We start from the raw sequence: 21,791 nt of genomic DNA on the forward strand, positions 1-21,791 counted from the left end.
TCTGCTGCATTCTAAAGGATGTTTAGAATGTCTGAAAACAAAAAGTAACATCTGGGAACCCCATATCCCTGAACAAACAAACAAACAAACAAACAAACAAACAAACAAACAAACAAACAAACAAACAAACAAACAAACAAACGCTTTCTTTCCTATAACCATTCTTTGTTGGTAGAAATATCCATAAATTCATTCTTCATATAGAATGTGAGAATTCACTTACCATGTTGCCTACGCAAAGCATGTATTTAAATTTGTGTGTCATGTTATAGTGCTCTAGTGCCATGAAGATAGTATTCATCACAATGCAAAGAGTGATAGCGAGGTCAGTAAATGGATCCGTTACTAAAATTGTTATTTTGTTCTTGATTCTCAACCATAGTGGACAACAGTCCCATACAAGATACTTTAGGGCAAAATCTTTCAAGAATGGAGGGCATTTCCGTTGTGATTCTTCAAGTTCTTAATGACAAACAAACAAAAAAAAGCAATAACCTGGTAATCAGTGCTGAGCCAAGTGGCAAAAGAAGAACTGCAACTAATGAAAGCACAGAAAAAAACCCCAAACTCCATCACTTCACAAGTGAGCAGGGAACTCTTCTTGATACTTTCTGAAATCATATCACTCATTTTCTATAGAAGGCACTCCCTCACTCTGCAATCATTTTAAAGATCTTTCCTAGACCAGCGAATTAGTATTTAAATTCATTCTCTTCAGATAAGGTCTGATTCAAAACCCACTGAACTTCAGCAGGCTTTGGATAAGGCCTTTGTTCATCAGACATACACTCCTTCTGTCAACACCATTAGAAAATATGACTGGGGTAAAACCTTGCTCCAGATGCACCAAGGAATATAAAACTACTTAAAAACTACTTTTGTGCTTTCTCCCCCACTTACATGTCATAAATCTTGTTTACAACATCACCAATGATCATGCTGCATGCAATAAATAGCTCTGGGATTGATTAATGCTGAAGTGAAATGCCTGTACTACCAGGGCTGGCTCTGGGCACCAGCAAAGCAAGCAGGTGCTTGGGGCGGCACATTTGCAGGGGTGGCAAGGATCCAGCATGGGCGCTGAGAAGCAACAGAGGGCCCTGGGAACTGTAGTTCCTTGGTTAGCTCCCTGCCTATAGAGCCAGACCTGGAGCAGGGAAAGAACTACATTTCCCAGCATTCCCTTGGCAGCAATCAAAGGAAAGAGAGTGGGAGGGAGTGAGGTAGCTGGGACCTCATGCTGCAGCTTGCTGTGAATGGAGAGCTCACTGCTAGAGCAGGGTGGCACTGTGAACAGGGGAACAAATATGCCCAAGGAGTAGAAGGCTTTGGCCCAGATATCCCCTTGAGAAGACATCCCCAGACTGGATTAGGGATACTGGTGTGACCTCACCTTGCAGCTCCCAAAGAAAGAATTAGGTGGACTAAATGGACAGTGCCCCTCTCTATCTGAAGCCTAGTAAGGGAGGTATGTGGATCCCACTAGAATTTAAAATGAAAAGTAAGGGAAAGGAGGCTCTACTAGAGGACCTGGGCAGCTTTAGATACAGTACCAGGCACATAGGAGGATTTCCACTTCTGAGCCATGGAAGCAGAAATTGACTTTTCCTTTCTAGATTTATCTAATATTCAGAAAAGGAATTTAGCACCTGCCTTCCAGATTTGAACACCTTCCAAATTCAGGAGTGCTCAAACTCAATTTGGGCAGCTGTTACTTCATTTCTCCCAAATCAAATATACTGATCCACTGTATCTTGCTGTAGAAAAAGTAGGATAAAATTGAGCAAGAAATGCTTCCCAGTGGTTTTTAGGACTGGAATTGCTATTTTCAACAACCATTGCCTTTTTGTTAGTTTTATTTGTTTAAAAGGAAGACAGTGATATTGCATTGGCAAATTCCACATAGAAACAAAGAGTGGAACAAAAGAATAATAAAGGCACCTCAACTTTTCTGCATTTATGTAGGACAGTCTTATAATATGCATCCAGATATCCTTCAGTCACACAAAACTGAAAACTGTTCCACTGTACTGCAGTTCTGTAACCATATGGGAACCAGTCCTGCCTGTGTTCTGTGCACATCCAAAATTCCTGCTGAATGACCTGCACTGGAAGCGAGTTACCAGTGACCCAGGGCTGGGGTGGCAGGGGGTGTGGGTGGGGAGCTCAGGGCTGGAGTGGGGGGCAGGCAACATTTTTTTTGCTTGGGGCAGCAAAAGACCTAGAGCCGGCCCTGTGTACTACACTTAAATTTTGATTAGATCCACTTCACCTGATATCACACCTGAATCTTAGGAAAGTTTTAGATTCACTTAAAGCCAAATCTCACTAGAGGCAAAACTAAGTACATACACATAGGTAACATTTATTAGGCTCCAAATTGTCAGTGGATCTGGACAATGCTGGATGAAACTGTACGTAAGGTTAACAGCTATTTTCAAAGATCTGAGAGTGATGAAAAAAGTGGTGTGATTCTTCCATCTGGTGTATAGCATTCATTTGACTAAAACAATGTAATTTACATTGTTTTGGGGAAGACTGGGCATCAAGTGTTTTACCTCTGCAGCAAATGATCATTCTGGATACTCATGTACTATTTATAGTAGTAGCTGACAGCCTGTGCTGTTGCATAGGTGTAATTCGTAATATCGTGTATGTAAAAAAAGATGAAAATGGCTGAGAACTTAAAAACTAGACAGTGACAGACAGATTAGAGGGATAAAAGCATAGGTGCGGGAACTAGAGTTTACAGTTTGGTTGAATGGCTCTCAGCATGCCCACTATACAAATTGTTCCAGCACCCCTGGGTGAATGGCCGAACAAGCAACCTAGAGACACTGATGTAGAAACAAAGTATGCCAGGGAAGGGACAGGTTGTGACTGTTGCGTTGCTGGTACTGCTTCAAATTTTCACCTCTCCCAACGCTTTTGTTAATGTTATTTATTTACTATTTCCGATAACCTATCAAAAAGTGATTTAAAAGACTGGCAGAACAATGGAGGGAATATAATGCCTCGTGTAGTGGGGGAGAGACACTATATTTCAAGCTCTTGCTAATGCTACAGTATGACAGCTAACAAAGAATGGGTACAAAATTGTTACAGATACACTCAGCCCAGTCAGTTGGAAATTACTCCTATAATCCAGGCTACCTCTCTTATCTCCACACCTGTTTTTTTCATATAGACTACATAGCCCTTACCACATTTCAAATCTCTGTTCAAAGAATGAGGGACATTAAATAAAAGGTCACCAGAATTTTTTAACATGGGCAAAACAAAAGATTTTTTTCCCCAACCTTTCTTTTTTTTCAGAAATGGCTAAACTGTTACAGCTGAAATTTTCCAGAATTGATCAGTGTGAGGTAGACACCCAGCATATAAGATTTCAGCCCAAAAGATTAATGTTTGGCAAAGTTATAAGCAGCTGGAACAGAACCTTATAATGAGACGTGTCAGGTAACCTTAATAATAGGTGACACTAGCAGACCCATCTATAATTATGTATAAAAACTAAATTAAAAGAATTTTAAGATGGCAAAGCCAAGCACTGAAAAGTCTGGAAATGACAGAATTAATTTTGCCTGGGCAATCTTTATTTGGCTCCCTTGAGCATGTGCCTATGATAGTCTTTCCCAATATCCCAGCCTATGGCAAAGTCAAGACTAGAACTCAGCTCTCTTGTATTCAGCTCCAGGGCCTTAAACATGAAAGAACGTCATTTCTCCTTCTGCGACCCCTATCTCATTCACTGTCCAGTCTGTGCACTAAATGAGGTGAGAGTCCTTTAGAATAAAAAGTCTGATCATGTAATTAAAGACTGTTTTATAACACATATTCACAAGGGAACCAAATTAAGGCTGCAGAGGCAACATTAATTCTGGAATTTGCTGACTATAGCATCTACAAAGGCTCCATTAACAACTTTAAATTTTTTACTGTTGACATTTTGATGACATTCAGATCTTTCACATCAACACATGCTTAGGTTTGGATTAAAAATGATCAGAAATGACTTACCCTCCAGGACACTGGTCATGATACTGATTGCACTTGCTGCCCTTTGTCTTTGAAGTGGCTCATTAAAATAATCCACTGACAGACGAGGGGCCAAATGCATCTTGCTCGCCTCATCACATAAAGGGCTCTGCTTAAAGAAGTAAACATGGTTAGTAAAATATCATAAAACAACATGAAGTAACAGGCAGGTGGGGTAGCTGTGGAGGTTAATATGAATGAAGACATGCAGTGAAATAAATGGGTCTCTTCTGCAGGAAACAGCCATTTAGAATGAGATGTAAAATGAAGGCTCTAATCCCTTGTGGCCGTTCAAGTTCCCAGGGTATTTGCATTCCAGTCTTCAGCACAAATTTCAATTTGGTTAAAGAGATTCTGCCCATCTACAATTCCTCTTTTATTGAGCCTTCTGAATTTCCTATCCTGAATTTATCTGTAGTGTTTCTGCACATCATGAAACACCTGGCATGTTACACACATGCCCAAGTAGATAGTCTATGCTATAATATTCTATTAATTTTGTTATCCTGACCTCCCTCTCCTCCCCTCTCTTCATGGATTTGGGTTGGAATCATATACAAATTTAATGGGTTTGTATGCTTTCAACCAGGGCTAGATAAATGCAATGATCACCCATAAGTCCTAACATTTTGCACATTTTTCCCACTCCCTATCTTCTAAACTCTTTTAGCCTAGAGAAGGATCAACAAGTTGCAGATCTCCCATTGTGCATATATGATTTTCTTTTTACAGCACCAGCTCTCCTCAGCCCTTTTTATTGCTTCTCCCTATGTCCTGCCTATTCATCTCATCCCCACTGGGAAAATTTTCATGCACTCTCCAAACTTTCTGAAATCCCACATAAAACTTTTTTTAAAAGATCCAGAATCTAACACACATCCATGTACAGTGCCGCTTTTTGCTTTAGTACACTAAGAGATTATTTTAAATGGTTATATTACAGGCAGAGTACAATTTTCAAACCATCATAAATTCTCCAAACAAAAGTGGATTTTCATCGGAATACCAAGGATCACTTATTTTCACTAAGGAGCATTTTCATGCCAAATTATATCTTTCTATTGCAAACCATTTCAGCACAAGAGCTGCTCAAAAAAGATCACAAGAATTATTTTTCATATTCAAAAATGGCTGAACTCATATCGCTCAAATTTTTCACCACTTATCAGAGATGAGACCTAGAAACTTTCAGGTGCCTGAAAAGTAAGTTTGCAAAAGTTCTGAACAGGTGAAAAAGGCAGTTTAGAATGGAAATACTTCAACCACTTTAACAACACTTGTCAGTAGCATGAGAGCTGTGTTAAACTCATGTGGCCACTTTCAGTGCAGATCCATTTAAATCAGTGAAGTTGAATCTTCTTATTCAAGTGATGAATTTGGTCCATGATGCTCACACTGGTTCAGATTCTGTTTTCAACTTCACTGGAGTTACTCCAGATTTAAAATAGTGTAATAGAGAGCAGATTTTCTTCAACAGGTCCTCTCCTACTGTGTTTTTGTAGATGTTCAATATGTTAAAGTACATAAAGAAACCACAGAAAACCTTTTGCTTCTGGAGGAAAACATAATATGAAGTACATGTTTTTAAAATAGCACTTTTCTTACCAAATCACCTATTCTAGGGTTTTCCATAACTGTGGGGAGCAATAACCCTTCAGGAGCAGGTGGTTCTAGACTGTATGCCCTGGTGCTTCCTCCTCCCATTAATGAAACCACGCCATTGTAACCATCTGTGCTGTTGGACTTGCCATTTTGCATGCAGTTTGGAGTAGCAGGGTAAGAACTATGGCTCATTTGACTTTGCACACTCGATAGTCTTCCAGTCCGTGCAACCAACAGTGACCCACGCTGGATTTCATTTTCCCCAGCACTGCTGATCTCATCAGAACCAAAATCAGCTTTGGCGCCAACGTCTCTGCCAGATATCTGGAAATTGAATATGCTTCCATGGCTGAGCCTGCGCTTCATTTGATTTGCACTGGCACCATAAGTAAGACCAAGAAGAGCCTAAAAGTCCCAAAACAGGAAAAAGGGGGAAATGGCACATCAAGCAATACATTTCTTGGGAATGATAAAGATTTTGAGTTCTCCCATCAACCATGGACAATCCATAAGTCCCACTATATTTAAAGTTACTCAAAAAGGATTTAATTTAGATTGTGAATGACAGTTATTGAAATCCTATCAGCTGAAGCAGGAATCTCTGGTAAATCCTTGTAACTTCATTTCACTAAATATTGATTTTATTTTTGCAAAAGACTGCTTATGGAATGTTAATTGAATTCTAGTTCCAGTGCAGTCTTGTTTCATTTCCTAATACTACAGGAAATGCTTTTTTCCTATTTATATTTTTAAATGTTCATGAAACTACTTCTCTTACAGAAAATTCTGCAATGAAGGCTGACACTTCACTTTCATTATACCTTCTCTTTCACACATAACTTTCTCAAAAGTTTAACTTTTGCACTATAACATTATATGCTTCCTTCCCACCCCAAAAGAGATTTTTTTTTAAAGACTGAAGAAGTGGATGTTAGCTTATATCTATAAATACATCCTACTGTTTCTTAATGGGGTTTTATTTGTGCTTTTGAGCAATTCTTGAATTTACACAATGAATTACCGACTTTCGTTGATCATCACTGGACTGTGATTTGGGAATTTTTTGATCTTCCCCATAATCTTCTATCCCTAAGGACTTATTTTTCTTTCTTCTGTTGCTTCTATCTTTGACTTCTTTTGAGGGTAAAGGAGAGATTTCAAAAGAGCAAAGTGACATATCATTTCCTTTATCAGCCAATGCCTAAAATTAAACAAACAAAACCATAGCTGATATTATAGTTGCACAATTAGCATCTCAGTAAGGGAAAAGATTGCTGTGCTCTGTAATTCTTTCTTGTTAACAATTATCATTTCATATAGATGGTTAAAATACCAACATTCCTTGCGTTTGGTGCAAGCAGGAATTAGGAAGGATTTCCCCCTCCACATAGAGCACTGAACGAGTAGTTACATGCTGCGTGTTTATGTGCAAACAGGTAATAGTCCCTATCAGAGACAAAATATAACAGTCTGGACTATTCACGTGGTTCAACTTCCATTGTTGTATACTTAGTACATATTTGCTTACTTTAAAAATACTCAGTTTTTAACCTGATTCTGCATAATCTATCCACTTCCCAATATGAGGGCTTAAACACTGAAAAATCACAATTTGTGTTAAGTATCAGAGGGGTAGCCGTGTTAGTCTGGATCTGTAAAAGCAGCAAAGAATCCTGTGGCACCTTATAGACTAACAAAACATATGTTAGTCTATAAAGTGCCACAGGATTCTTTGCCTACTCACAAGCATAGAACAGCACAGCAGAGGAATACAAAAATGTTCATGTGTTTCATAAGTCTCATGTGGAAACTATAGATTGGTGGAATTTTAGACATACTTTATAATATCAATTTGCTTACAGTACCATGGACTAATGTTATGTTCTGTTGTTCACTCCTCACAGCTACAATTTACCAACAAATAAGAAATCATTCCTATTAGTCTAGGCAGCAGTCTGATTACTTTGAATAAGATAGTAGTTGGCACCTCTTCTCATCAGTGACCATGGAGTCATTGTTTATACACACTCAAAGATAAGGAGTGACTGATAAATTTCACTATCAATATTGTATACTGTAGGTGGAGAGTGCCAAACATTAACAAGGAAACAGTTCATGGACCTCTTGCTCTTTTTTTAACTGTTCCATGGCTTCCCGAAACTTCCTTTCCTTTGCCTCAGTTTCAGCAATAGTAGCTTTGTTCTGCTCTTCGTATGCCATTGCTACTACAGCCAGGATCAAGTTGACCAGATAAAATGAGCCCAGAAAGATGACCACCATAAAAAAGAGCATGTAAATCTTCCCAGAAGCTCTGAGAGTCTGTAAGCACAAAGTACACACTACAGTAAGAAGTCTGAAATGACATTTCATGTCTAATTAGATTAATTAATATCGAAAAGTACATTGAAGATGTAAAGCATTATATGAAAGTAGAAAATATTATTCTAAAATATTTTTAAAAGCTTGGTCACATATCCATATTCCTGAATAAAATGCTTGGAAAGAACCTTAATTGAACCGTGCCCTCTGCTCCCTCTCCTACTTCCTGTACCACTTCAAATAAGCCCTAATGACCTTCCTGATGGTGGCCAGTAGAGCTCAGTTTGGGTGAACAGAAAGGGAGCTGCACATTTGAGGGGAAGGCTCTGTTGTGCTACTGGAGCAGTGCACGGTGACATCTCAGTCCCCTTCTGCTGCACTACACTCCCTGGGACTGAAGCACATTAGGGTTAGTTTAAAGGGCTGTGGACGCATTCTGTGGTCCCCTTGCAGGAAGTCTGGCAAACACGACAGTACAAAGAGGCTATGCTCTTACCAAACAGCAAATAGGAAGAGGTGCGAGTCAGACTCAGAGATGCAAGGCTCTGTATTATATTGCCAGTCCCTCTTGTGCTCCCCCTTTTTATGGATATGGATGTCGCATATTTTGAATTTTTCCTCTGGGGAGGAAAGTTTTCTGCTTTGTAGTTATTGACCCATCAGACATCAATCTATGAAGTGTTTTTTGTGAGCTGTTTAATTTCCCTGTCAAAATTCTTAACTGAAAGCTCAGTATGGTGACTTAGCTGTAGTTTTCCGAATGTACTGATGTGCACAACAGTCACTTATTCTGTGACTTGCATCCATCATTTCATAAAAACAAAAACAGTTACTAACCTGTACAATAACTGTTGGTTGTTGTGCACATACACATTCCACTAGATTCTACTAAAGTCAGAGACATACTCATTTCACCTAGTGCGCCAGAGCCGGAGACTTCTTCCAGCAATACCACTAGGTGGTGCGTGCAACCCCTCTCTCCTCGTGCTATCAGGCAAGGGCATAAAAGGGGAAGACTGCTACCTTCCTCTCTGTTCCTTCCTACTGCCATAAGTTAAGTCCAAAGTCACAAGGAAAGTGGAAGGTTCGTGGAATGTGTGTGTGTCAAACACATCTCAAAGAACAACTACTACTGTAATGGTAAGTAACCATTTTTTCTCCTTTGAGTGATTGTGTACATATACATTCCACTATGGGCGACTCATCACTAGTTCTCTCACAGGTAGAGGGACTTTGGATCATTTGAAGAGCAACTTTGGCACTGTCTTCATGTGGCATCATCACAAGAGGCTTGAGTGATGGCATAATGAGTAGAGAAGGCATGCAGAAGCATGTTGCTGCCTGTAAACGGGTCGGACTCACCCCTGCGGCGCCTCCTACTGGTTACTCCGGGAATTAGCTCTTCTTCCAGTCCGGAGCGCCCTCTGCAGGCTGGTGATCCACCTGTTTTGCTCTCGGCCCCGTGTCCCTCCCTGGACCCGGTGCCCCTTTAACTATAACTGGGTTTCCTCCTCCCAGGGGAGCCCCCACCCTACTATCCCCACTTTGCCTCAGTAGTGGCCACTGACAGTCATGGTCCAGCCCCACACCCTGGGGCAGACTGCAGCATCGGCCCAGTCATCACAGGCAAAAGGGGTTTGGACCTGCTGCTTTACCTACTCCTGGGTTGTCCCTTGCAACCCCCAGTACCTCTTGCCCTTTCCTAGGCCACAGCCTGGGGCTTTCCAGGCTGGAGCTTCCCTAGCTCCTCAGCCCTTCCCCAGCCCTGCTTCACCATAGGTACCTTCTCAGCCTCTAAGCAGCCAGGTCCATCTCCCTCTGGAAGCAGAGGGAGACTGAATGCTCCTGGCTTCCCTGCCTTCTTATAAGCCCTGTTCAGTTTGGGGCGTGGCCTCCAGCTGCAGCCACTTCCCCAATCAGCCCAGCTTTTAGAGCCACTGCTCTCCAGCCCTGCCAGGCCACTTTTAAATGCCTTTGGGAAGGAGCAGGGTCCACCCTGCTACACTGCCTTGCATACATCAGCTATTGCAGAATTGCTCATAAAAGTGGAGTGAGTCATTATTCTCACGGAAGAGGGACTTCAGAGTTTGATACAGTCAGAAAACTAATGGGGGATTGTAAGCATGTGGACCCACCCCTGCGGTGCCTTCTGCTGGTCTCTCAGGGAATTAGCTCGATTTCCAGCTCTGGAGCTCCCTCTGCAGGCCAGTGATCCACTACTGTTTGGCCCCCATGTCCCTCCCTGGACCCGGTGCCCCTTCCATTGGGGTGCTGCCCCCTGGCAGTAACCCCTTTCTCTCAGTCTTAGGGTCTCCCCTCCCCGGGGAACCCCCACCCACTATCCCCACCTTGCCTCAGTATAAGGCAACTGCCAGTCATCATCTAGCCCCCACGCCCTGGGGCAGACTGCAGTATCAGCCTACTCATCACTGGCAAGGTTGGGTTTGGACCTGCTGCCTTTGCCTACCCCTGGGCTGCCCTCTGCAACCCTCAGTACCTGTTGGTCTTATGCTAGGCCGCAGCCTGGGGCTTTCCGGGCTGGAGCTCCCCAGCTCCTTTGCCTTTCCCCATCCCTGCTCCACTCAGGTACCCTGTCTCTAGTTCCCTTCAGCCAGGTCCTTCTCCTTCTACAGGCAGGAGGAGACTGTTTGGGATCCTGGCTCACAGCCTTTTTATACAGGCCAGCTGTGGCCTGATTGGGGCATAGCCCAGCTGCAGCTGCTTCCCCAATCAGCTCAGCTTTTAGAGCTGCAGCCCTCTCCAGGGCTGCTTTTTAAACCCCTCAGGGCAGGAGCGGGTAACCACCCCGCTACAGGGATTTACTGAGATGACACTGATTGACCCTAAGTTCTTTCAGCATAGGCCACAAAGAGTCTGGGGGAAGATCTGAAGGGTCAAGTGAGGTACAAGTAAAATGCCAGGACTTTACAAACCTCCAAGATATGGAGTGCTTCTTCACCCACAGACAAATGAGGTTTTGAGAAAAACCCAGAATGGTTTGGTTCAGATGGAAGGCTGACACTACATTAGGCATAAACTTAGGATGTGGCCTAGGGGACACCTTCCTTATGAAAGACTGTGAAAGGCGGTTCAGCTAGGAGAGCTTGATGTTCCAAAACCCTCCTTGAGAAAGTGATTACAACCAAAAATGCCATCTTCATAGACAACATAGGTTGTCATTCTTATAGGCTCAAAAGTGGCTCCCATGAGTTTAAATCCCATACAGATACAGAAGGTGGTACAGGAGTGTACATGTTGGTTAGGCCTTTCAAAACCAAGATGCAAGAGGGTAGGAAAAGTTGGAAAAAAAACATGTACTGTCAGAGGTAATGCCAAAATAGAGGCCAGGTGATCTCTCACAGATCAATTTAAGAGGCCTGATGATTTCAGGTGCAGAACATAGTCCATTACATGTGTACCTTATGTGTGATGGGGTGATAAACTGCGAGAATGAGGCCAAATGAAAACCTCTTCCAGTTTGATGCATATGTGGCGCTCGTGGACTCCTTTGTGCCACTCACCAAGATGGCCTCTCTTGGGAGCACAATTTCTCATGAGTGTTCAACCAGAGATCATCCACACAGTAAGATGGAGAAATTCAAGGTTTGAATTTAGGGACTTCCCCTAGTTCTGGGACAGAAGATCCTTGAGTAGTGATAAGTTATTGGCAATCAGATGAACAGTCGATGTAGATCAGTGAACTAATATTGACTTGGCCACACCAGTGTGATACAGATTAATAATGCTTTGTCTTATTTCAACTTCCTCTCAGAGAGATAGGAACTGGGGGAGAATGAATATATTAGGTGACTGGATTAGGAAAGGAGACAAGCGTTTTTGATGGAACCTGGGCTGTGGCCCACGCTGGAACAAAATCGGATGCCTTTGTTATTCAGATTTTCAAAAGAACATAAGAATGGACATACTGGGTCAGACCAATGGTCCATCTAGCCCAGTATCCTGTCTTCTGACAGTGGCTGGTGTCAGATTCTTCAGAGAGAATGAACAGGACAATTTATCGAGTGATACCATCCCCTGTCATCCAGGCCCAGCTTCTGACAGTCAAAGGTTTAAGAACACCCAGAGCATGGGGCTGCATCCCTGACCATCCTGGCTAATAGCCATTGATGAACCTATTCTTCATGAATTTATCTAATTCTATTTTTAACCCAGTTATACTTTTGGCCTTCACAAAATCCAATGGCAGCAAGTTCCACAGGCTGAGTGTGCATTGTCTGAAGAAGTACTTCCTTATGTTTATTTTAAACATGCTGCCTATTAATTTCATTGGATGGACCCTGGTTCTTGTGTTATGTGAAGGGGTAAATAACACTTCCTTATTCACTTTCTCCAAACCATTCATGATTTTTGTAGACCTCCATCATATCACCCTTAGTTATCTTTCTAACAGTCCTAGTCTTTTTAATCTCTCTTCTTGTGTTATGTGAAAGGGTAAATAATACTTACATTATGGTTGCTATTTCTGAGTGTTTCAGCTATATTCACTTCTTGGACCAGATCCTTTGCATGACTTAAGACTAAATCAAGAATTGCCTCTCCCTTTCTGAGTTCCAGGACTAGCTGCTCCAAGAAGTGGTCATTAATGATGTCTAGACATTTTATATCTGCACTCTGTCTTGAGGTGACATGTTCTCAGTTGCAAACCCTTCTAAGGGAATCTCCCAGCATGTTTCTCATAGCGGGAAGGTGAAAGGCTTTCGGGAAAACATTGTGACAAACATACAAATTCCATAGAAGGATAGCCTCCTGGCACCGTTGAGACTATCTTGCACCTGGCCAGCTTGTTCAGGTAAAACATGGCAGTGAAGTTGTCTGTGAGGATTTGTACCATCTGGTTCTGAATGGTAGGCATAAATATCTGGCAGGCCCACCAACTAGCTCTGAGCTCCAGCACATTTATGTGGAGGGAAACTTCCTGAGGTGACCAAAGACCTTGTGCCTGAAGTTGACTAAGATGCCTCCCCCATCTGTTACCAGGTTCTGGGGCCAGAAACAGAATTGCTTTCCACTAATTTTGTGGCTCCAACCATCAGTCCAGAAACTAGAACATTCAAGCAGGTATGGAAATCTGCATGCCCAGAGGATGCCTGGAAGGGTGATATACTGAATGAAGCCAGGCCTGCAAACAGTAAAGGTGACGTCTGGCATGTAGAGGTACGTACATACACAAGGCCACGTGACCCAGGAGCTGAAGGCAGGCACACGCTGCTGTTGCTGGATTGAATTTGAGGTTTTGGGAAAGGAAGGCTATAGTGTGGTGCCTCTCCTTTAGGAGTTAAGCCATGGCAGTGAGGCAAACTCACAGCTGGACCAGGGCTGGTCACTCAGCTATGACTCACCCCTACAGAATAACCTGAAGTGACATCTCTCTCAGGCATGCTTCAGCAGCTTATCCTTGGGCAGGGTCCAAGTCAGATGAGCCCAGGCACTCCAACTGCCAAAGCTGCAAGTTCATCTGTCCAATAGCACCACTCAGCTAGGGACCCTCCTGTTGCCTTGCTGTATGTCAGATTTCCCAGGCTTCCAGACTACCCTGGATCTTGTCCCTATTCCAGCCCCAGCTTTGCCCAAGTCTTGTTCCAGCCCACTCCCACCTTATCTGTTCCCTATTCTGACCCTGCTCCAGCCCTGTTCCTGACCTGCTTCAGCCATGCACCCACCTCCTGACCCCCAGACCCTTGGACTGATTCTAGCCTTTAGCCTGTTTTCAAACTCTGATGATTCTGATTTGGCTTTTCTATGGACTCTGGTCCTGGTTCTGACCCCAAGCCTTTCCCTGGACCGTAGCTTCAGCACTGCCCTCAGCCTGGTCCTGGCTGTCCATCCAACTTTGACCCCTAGTACTTCTTCTTGGGCACCACTCCAACCACGAGGCCTGACCACCTAGAAACCACAATCTGATAATGGCTGGTCTGGCATCGAAAGTCAGTCATTGAGTCAGTTTTAATTAAGATTTGTCCAAATTTAATTTCAGGCCCAGATGAGAGAATGTTTGATGACTAGGGTGTCATTTTGGACCTGAGCACTTGATGCTGCCCAGACTAGACAGGAATCCATTTAGGGGAATATTAAATGCCTGTATGATGGAGATGGGCTGCTTTCACTGACATGCATTTGGGAAAGATCCTTGGGGCTGATGAGAGACTGAAGAGAAATACTGCATACTGGTAGTGGTTGGAGCTTACCACAAATTGAAAATACATCCTTGTCACAGGAGGAATCACCATATGAAAGTATATGTCTTGTAAATCAAGGGTAGCACACCAATCTCCAAGGAAAGGATAATAGAAGTGAGGGTAACCATCCTGAATCTGATCTTTTGGATGACATAGTTAAGGTTTCTTAGGTCTAGAATGGAACGGAGACCCCCAGATTTCTTGAGGATCAGGAAGTACTGGAAATAGAAGCCTTTTCCTCTGTGCTGGTAATGAATTTCCTCTATCACTCCCAATTCTAGAAGGGACCACAGCTCTTGAAGTAACGTGGTCTTATGAGAGGAGTCCTCAAAAATGGATGGGGAAGGTGAGTAGGGGAAAGGAAGATGTAAATTGGATGACAGATTCCTCCTTTACTGTGCTGAGTGCCCATTTGTCAAAGGTAATCAAGCACAGTAAAAGAGGGATAGGCATTATCTGAAAGGAGACGATATCGTCAGTGCACTCTCTTCAAGGGAAGAATCAAAATGATTGCTTCAAGGGTGCTGTCATCTGGTGAGAAGGACCTACCACAGTTGAAGATGGCTTGTGTCTTCGAGAAAAATCTTGAGCTTCTCTTAGAGGCATATGGAGGCCTCTGATGGAAAGAAGTCCTAGAACAGGGTTGTGGTTTAAATTGTTTCCTTTTAGTAACCAGAATGTAGACTCCCAATGATCAAAGTGTTGCATGAGAGTCTTTCAGTGTGCTCATAGCAGCATTTGTTTTGGTGGAAAACAATTTAGAGTCCTCAAAATGTAAATTGTCAGTTGTAGTTTGCATCTCTTTTGGAATACTGGCAGCCTACAGCCAGGAAGAATATCTCATAGAGACAGCAGTGGCCACAGAACACAAGGTGGTGTCAGCAGCATCTACTGCTGCATGAAGAGATGTCTGAGATGTATATTGACCATTGGAAACTAAGGCTAGAAATAGTTCCCTATATTCCTCCAGAAATGTATCAGCATACTTAGAGATGGCCAAGAAGTTAACCAAATTATATTTAGATAAAAGAGTGAGATAATTGGCAACTCTAATTTGAAGCATGGCAGTGGAATATGCCTTACAGCCATATAGCTCAAGTCTCTTTAATTCCTTATCCATGGGAGTGGCCTTAGATTGTGATTGGCGAGATCATTTATTAACAATTGTGCCCATCAAGGAATAAGGAGATGTGTGGATGAAGAAATAATCAAAATCTTGTTGAGCGAATTGATTTCTTCTGCCTACTCTCTTAGCCAAAGGAGGTATATAGACTGGAGTCTGCCAAAGAGTCTTCTCTGGGTTTAGCAGACTTTGCTGATAGGAAGAGTAACCCTTCCTACAACAGGAGTCTATAAATTGTCCAGGAGAGCGTGAAGGTTCTCCTGCACAATCTCCACCTGGACCTCTACAGAGGTAGCCATGCTCCTCATGAGGTCCTGAAAAACACTGAAATCTTCTGGATTGTGTGGAGGGATAAGTTGACTCCAGAGTTACTGCTTCATCTGGAAAACATGAAGAAATGTGACCCCTCCAATTATTCCCACTCCTCCACAGAAGAAGACTCCTGCACTACAGAAGGAGGAAACTTTCTCCTAGAAAGTGCATGAGACGGGGGTATAGAATCCTTTGGGGTATCCAAAGGCCAAGGAGGAAAAGGCATGGCCTGAGACATCTATGGTGAGGGACCCCAAGCTGAAACTCCTCTGTAGGGAATCCAACCCTAGTTTTTTGGTCTGGTACTTGAAGACCTGTAGGGTAATCTAAAAGATCTGGAGGAAGAAACAGAGTCCTCTCAGAGTCCAAAAAAGAAACATAAACATCCTCAGGATAGGGAGGAGCAGTTCCTGTCAGACTTCTAGGAGGTCTGGGTAGTGGAGACAGATGAGGTTCAAAAGCAGACAATGGTTGGGGTGGTCAAGAGGCAGATAAACTTGTCAGTGCTGGTGATGCCAGTAAATCCACAGAGTGCATCAACAGCATGTGCATCATCATTGTCAGTGGAGCCAGCACAGCTGCAGAATGCATCAGCTGTGCTGGATGCATGGCTGGTGCTGGCATAATCAGTGAGCACATAAACAGAGCTGGCATGACTACGGAGACCATCAAGGGAGTTGGCAGAGATGAGATAGCCAGAGAGTGCACTGATGGCACCTGTTGCATTGATGGTGCAAGCTGAGGAATCAGCTGCAATGGGGTGCCAGGTAAGGAAAAACCAAGGATGGTGCTGAAACAGACTAAACCAGTGAAGGCGAGGAAGAAGGATCCGGCATGGTGAAGACACCAGTTTTGGCAGCCATAACAGAGCCAGAGTCAACGGTGCCTCCTCAGTCAGTATTGGGGAACGCTTAGATTTGTATGGTCAAGAAAAAGAATCAGAGGACAGAGTCAGAGTCTGGAATGCTTCCCTTCTGATAAAGGAGACAAAGCATGACATTTCTCATCCAACTTGTGCTTAGGTGAGAAATGGCTGGAGGGGTACTGCAGGTTTAATCAAAATCCACTGTTTCATGGTCAGGGCCAAGTTCAGATGCACGCTGCATTACCTCCTTCATGAGGTGAATCTTCAAACTACTGTTTGTTTTTTAGTCCTGGTGGGGAAGGAGTTGCAAATGGAGCTATTTGTCATTCATATGTACCTCACTAAAACAGATTAGACAACTGGCATGCCTATCCACGACAGGAAAAACAGCCCTACACCTTGCACACTGTTTAAATTCTGGGGAATTTTTATAATAAATCTCCCAGGAACTTGTAAAACTACAATGACGAACTAAACTATTAAGACATTAACTAACTATATAGACAAAGACTCAGAAAGATGGTTAACTGAAGCAGAGCAATGGGGAGCTCCGACTGTCACCATGGGCAGTTAAAAGGAATTGAGAGAGGAGCAGCAGTCACGCCCTTTATGCCCTACCTGACAGCATGAGGGGAGCAGAGGTTCATGTGATATCTAATGGTAGTATTGGCAAAAGTCTCTGACTTGAGGGCACTGGGCGCACACACACCTACAGTGGCATGTATATGTGCACAATCATTTGAAGGAGAACTTCTTTTTCTCTCTTTAAATTTTAAATACTTTATACATTTAGTCAGTTAGGTTACTGCTTTACTTAGTACAGTAACTCCTCGATTAACATTGTAGTTATGTTCCTGAAAAATGCTACTTTAAGCTAAACAACGTTAAGTGAATCCAATTTCCTCATAAGAATTAATGTAAAAGGAGGGTTAGGTTCCACGGAAATTTTTTCTGCCAGACAAAAGACTATATAGTATACATTTTAAATAAACAATTTAATAATTTAATATTGTACACAGCAATGATGATTGTGAAGATTAGTTGAGGTGGTGGAGTAAGAGGGTGGGATATTTCCCAGGAACTGCCTTACTACTAAATGATGGGCAGTTCAGCTCCCCCACCCTCCCACTCCGTGGTGTGCAGTTCCTGCCCTCTGCCTTGGAGCTGCTCCTGGGAGCCTCCTGCTCTATGGAGCTAAGGTACAGAAGTGGGGAGGGGGAGGGGGACACCCTGACTTTAGCACCCCTCTTCCCCCCACCTCTGCACAGCAAGCAAGAGGCTCCCAGGAGCCGCTCCAAAGGAGAGGGCAGGAGCAGCACACAGCAGTGGGGGGCGGGGCAGCTGAATTACCCGCACAGGGAACTTAGGGGAACAGGGAGCTGATGGGGGGCTTCCAGTCCACCCTGGTTCCAAGCCCCCACCAGCTCCAACAGGCTGCTCTTTCTGCAAGCAGTGGACAAAGCAGGCAGCTGCCAAACAATGTTATAAGGGAGCATTGCTCAACTTTAAATGAGCATGCTCATTGATCAGCAATGTAGCAATGAAACAATGTTAACCAGGATGACTTTAAGTGTTCCTGTATTTGAAATAAGTAAATTTGATACCTGTTGATAGAGACGCTCCCAGGAATCCTGTGTCATCAGGCGGAACAAGGAAAGAAAGGCCCAGCCAAATGTATCAAAACTTGTGTATCCATAATCAGGATTTTCCCCGACTTTGAGACATCTGTAGTTAATTGGACAGGTGCTACAGATGAGAACAGAAAAGTGATGAAAGCTTCAAATGTGCAAATTTAAAGGGAAGCAGCTTCAATTCATGTGTAAGTTTAGAATATATTCAACTATATTGAAACTAAAATATAGGGACTCACTTCTTCTGTGAGACCTGCAAACAGTATCCTATGCTATGCAAATGTCCTCCACACCTCTGCGATAGTTTGGTGGGGAAGAGGGACATAGAGTGGAAGGGTAGAGACAGTAATACAAAAATAGATGCACACAAGTGCATTTTTAATGATATATATGTATCTGTGTATTTTATATAATATTTCCTATTCTAAGTTAACACGTCCTCTGAGTCTTCCAGGGTACGTCTACACTACGGGACTATTCCGAATTTGCATAAACCGGTTTTGTAAAACAGATTTTATAAAATCGAGTGCGCGCGGCCACACTAAACACATTAAATCGGTGGTGTGCATCCATGGTCCGAGGCTAGCGTCGATTTCTGGAGCGTTGCACTGTGGGTAGCTATCCCGTAGCTATCCCATAGTTCCCGCAGCCTCCCCCACCCCTTGGCATTTCCGGGTTGAGATCCCAGTGCCTGATGGGGCAAAAATCATTGTCGCGGGTAGTTCTGGGTAAATGTCGTCAGTCACTCCTTCCTCTGGGAAAGCAACGGCAGACAAGCATTTCGCGCCTTTTTTCCCTGGATTGCCCTGGCAGATGCCATAGCATGGCAATCATGGAGCCTGTTTTGCCTTTTGTGACTGTCACCGTATGTGTACTAGATGCCGCTGACAGAGGCGATTCAGCAGCGCTACACAGCAGCATGCTTTTGCTTTTGCATGACAGCAGAGATGGTTATCAGCCATACTGCACCATCTACCAATCCATAAATTGGTAATAAGATGATCATGGCTACCGTCCTTTTGCACTGTTCCATTTGCTGCTGTCATAAGTGCCCCTGGCTGCTCTTAGCCAGGGGCGCAAAAGCCAAAATTGGGAATGACTCCCTGAGTCAATCCCTCCTTTTTGGTATCTAAAAATAGAATCAGTCCTGCCTAGAATATGGGCAAGTGTACTAGAGAACCACTGTATCAGAGAACCAGAGAGCACAGCTGCTCTGTGTCAGATCCTGCAGAAATTATGAGCTGTATGCTATTCACAGGGGGTGCTCCTGCAACAACCCCACCTGTTCATTTCATTCTTCCCCCAGCCTTCATGGGCTACCGTAGCATTGTCCCCCCCACTTGTGTGATGAAGTAATAAAGAATGCAGGAATAAGACACAGTGACTTGTTAGTGAAGGCAGCCTCCAGCTGCTATGATAGTCCAGACAGGACAGTAAGGAGTGCATCCCTCTGCTAGTTCAGGGGCACTTGAATCTTTTCTTTACACATGAAGGGTGGGGGCTGATGGAGCTCAGCCCCCTGTTGCTATGACGATGATGGATATCAGCCATACTGCACCATCTACCAGGAAAAATTAGGACCAGGCGACCTTGATCGACCTGTCCCAAACAAGTTGGTATGGTTACCAGTCCTTTTGCACTGCCCCATGTGCCAATAGGCTGATGATGAGGACGGGTAGCAGTCCTATTGTACCATCAGCCACCCATGGCGGGGTGGGAGGAAGGATGTTGTTGTTGAGTGCTGCACCATCCCGTCTATCTGCAGCATTCAGTAAAGATAGGGTGACATGTAAAAGAGTCAAGACAGGATTGTTTTCCCTTTCACTTCTGGGGGTGGGTGGGGGGGTGCGTAAATTGCCTAGCTATGCCCTGACCCACCGCGGACACTGTTTTTGACCCTAGAAGCATTTGGAGCTCAGCCAAGAATGCAAATGCTTTTCAGAGACTGCAGGAACTGTGGGATAGCTTGAGTCCTCCAGTCCATGAGCATCCATTTGATTCTTTGGCTTTCCGTTACGCTTGCCACGCAGCAGTGCGCTGAGTCCCTGCTATGGCGTCTGTCTGGAGATATTTAAAAAATGATTTTGAATTTCGTCTTCTGTAACGGAGCGCTGATAGAACAGTTTTGCCTGCCCTTACAGCGATCACGTCCGCATCGTCCATGCTGGAGCTCTTTCTTTATTTTGATTTTTAACTGCATCACCACCCGTGCTGATCGGAGCTCCATACTGGGCAAACAGGAAATATTAAAAAGTTCGCGGGGCTTTTCCTGTCTACCTGGCCACTGCATCCGAGTTCAGATTGCTGTCCAGAGCGGTCAGTGGTGCACTGTGGGATACCGCCCGGAGGCCAATACCGTCGATCAGCGGCCACACTAACCCTAATCCGATATGGTAATACTGATACTAGCGCTACTTCTCTCGTTAGGGAGGAGTACAGAAACCGGTTTAAAGAGGCATTAAAATCGATATAAGGTGCCTCCTAGTGTGGACGGTTGTGGCGTTAAATCGGTTTTACGCTCCTAAAACCGGTTTAAACGCGTAGTGTAGACCAGGCTCCAGTGTATCTTGTCTTAGCACATAGTTTGACTGAAATCAAAGGGAATATGGGTGTAGGAGTAACTGTTTAGAGGATCGATCTCTACATCTAGGAAGGTGGTGGAATCTCCTTCTTAGAGGTTTTTAAGGTCAGGCTTGACAAAGCCCTGGCTGGGATGATTTAGTTGGGAATTGGTCCTGCTTTGAGCAGGGGGTTGGACTAGATGACCTCCTGAGGTCCCTTCCAACCCTGATATTCTATGATTCTATGATCTATTTTTGGCACTGTGAGCTAATGATTTTTAGATTGTGAATTATAAGACCTTCAAGGCAGAGGCTGACTTTTCTGTGTCTTGCGCAGAGCAGAGCACTTGCCAGACTGTGGCCCAGGCTTACTCAGCCACACAAAAACATAAGGGGAATTAAGACCCTCCCTCCCGAAACTCTCCCGCACAGCCTTCCTGTATCACAACTGCAGGGACAGGGCACTGGGTAGAAAAGGAAGCTGGGATTACATGCTTGGTATTTTCCCCCTGCCACACTCAGGCCTTGAAAGCAGGCAGAGAGTAGGCAGATCTTTGGCTCCACAAGCCCACCTCCATCCAAAACTCCCCAGCCTTTTTCTCAATCTTCTCTTCCTATATCACTGGGGAGGGGAAAAGTTTGGATTAGATTTTTTTTCTCTCTGAAATGATGCACCCATTCTTATTAGAAACACTGAAGATAATCCTACTTCCTTCTCCACATCTCATTCTTTTAAAATATAATTCACTAAATGGAAATGTGTATTAAATGCACTCCTGAGAAGAAAGTTAAAGTAATTGCAAGAACATCTGCCAGGAGGCCTGGAAATAATTTAGACCTTAGTATGGAAACCACAGGTTTGAGCTTTATCCCCTATACTTCATTAAATTGTTTTATTATTTGTATATATTTTCATTATCCTTGTTCCCATTGCTGTTGTTGTTAGGAACCTGAAATCTGTTTTTCACATTAGTCACTGGTGGACTTAGTTAAGCTAAAGACTATGAAGCAAAGAAAGAAAAGAATCAAGAAAGATTGTAGATTGCACTTACCCAGCATCTGAGCTATTGCCACACAACAAGCTATCATTGGTGCCATTCTTCTTGAGAACATTTTCTACAGTAAATCAAAAATGCTTTTTAA

General features: G+C 43.5%; 1 protein-coding gene across 1 annotated transcript in view; it reads right to left on the minus strand.

The window, feature by feature from the left end:
* Window positions 1–21,791, minus strand: part of LOC123362850 (sodium channel protein type 5 subunit alpha-like) — a 121,649-nt gene that overhangs the window by 78,527 nt on the left and 21,331 nt on the right. The window contains exons 8-14 of the mRNA XM_045003356.1: window positions 21,701–21,764; window positions 18,061–18,202; window positions 7,762–7,959; window positions 6,662–6,841; window positions 5,644–6,045; window positions 4,021–4,150; window positions 224–462 (exon numbers count right to left, since the gene is read on the minus strand). Coding sequence (XP_044859291.1) covers window positions 224–462; window positions 4,021–4,150; window positions 5,644–6,045; window positions 6,662–6,841; window positions 7,762–7,959; window positions 18,061–18,202; window positions 21,701–21,764 — 1,355 coding nt within the window. The remainder of the gene's footprint in view (window positions 1–223; window positions 463–4,020; window positions 4,151–5,643; window positions 6,046–6,661; window positions 6,842–7,761; window positions 7,960–18,060; window positions 18,203–21,700; window positions 21,765–21,791) is intronic.

This window comes from Mauremys mutica, chromosome 2, assembly GCF_020497125.1.
Source record: "Mauremys mutica isolate MM-2020 ecotype Southern chromosome 2, ASM2049712v1, whole genome shotgun sequence".
Classification (NCBI taxonomy): Eukaryota; Metazoa; Chordata; order Testudines; family Geoemydidae; genus Mauremys; species Mauremys mutica.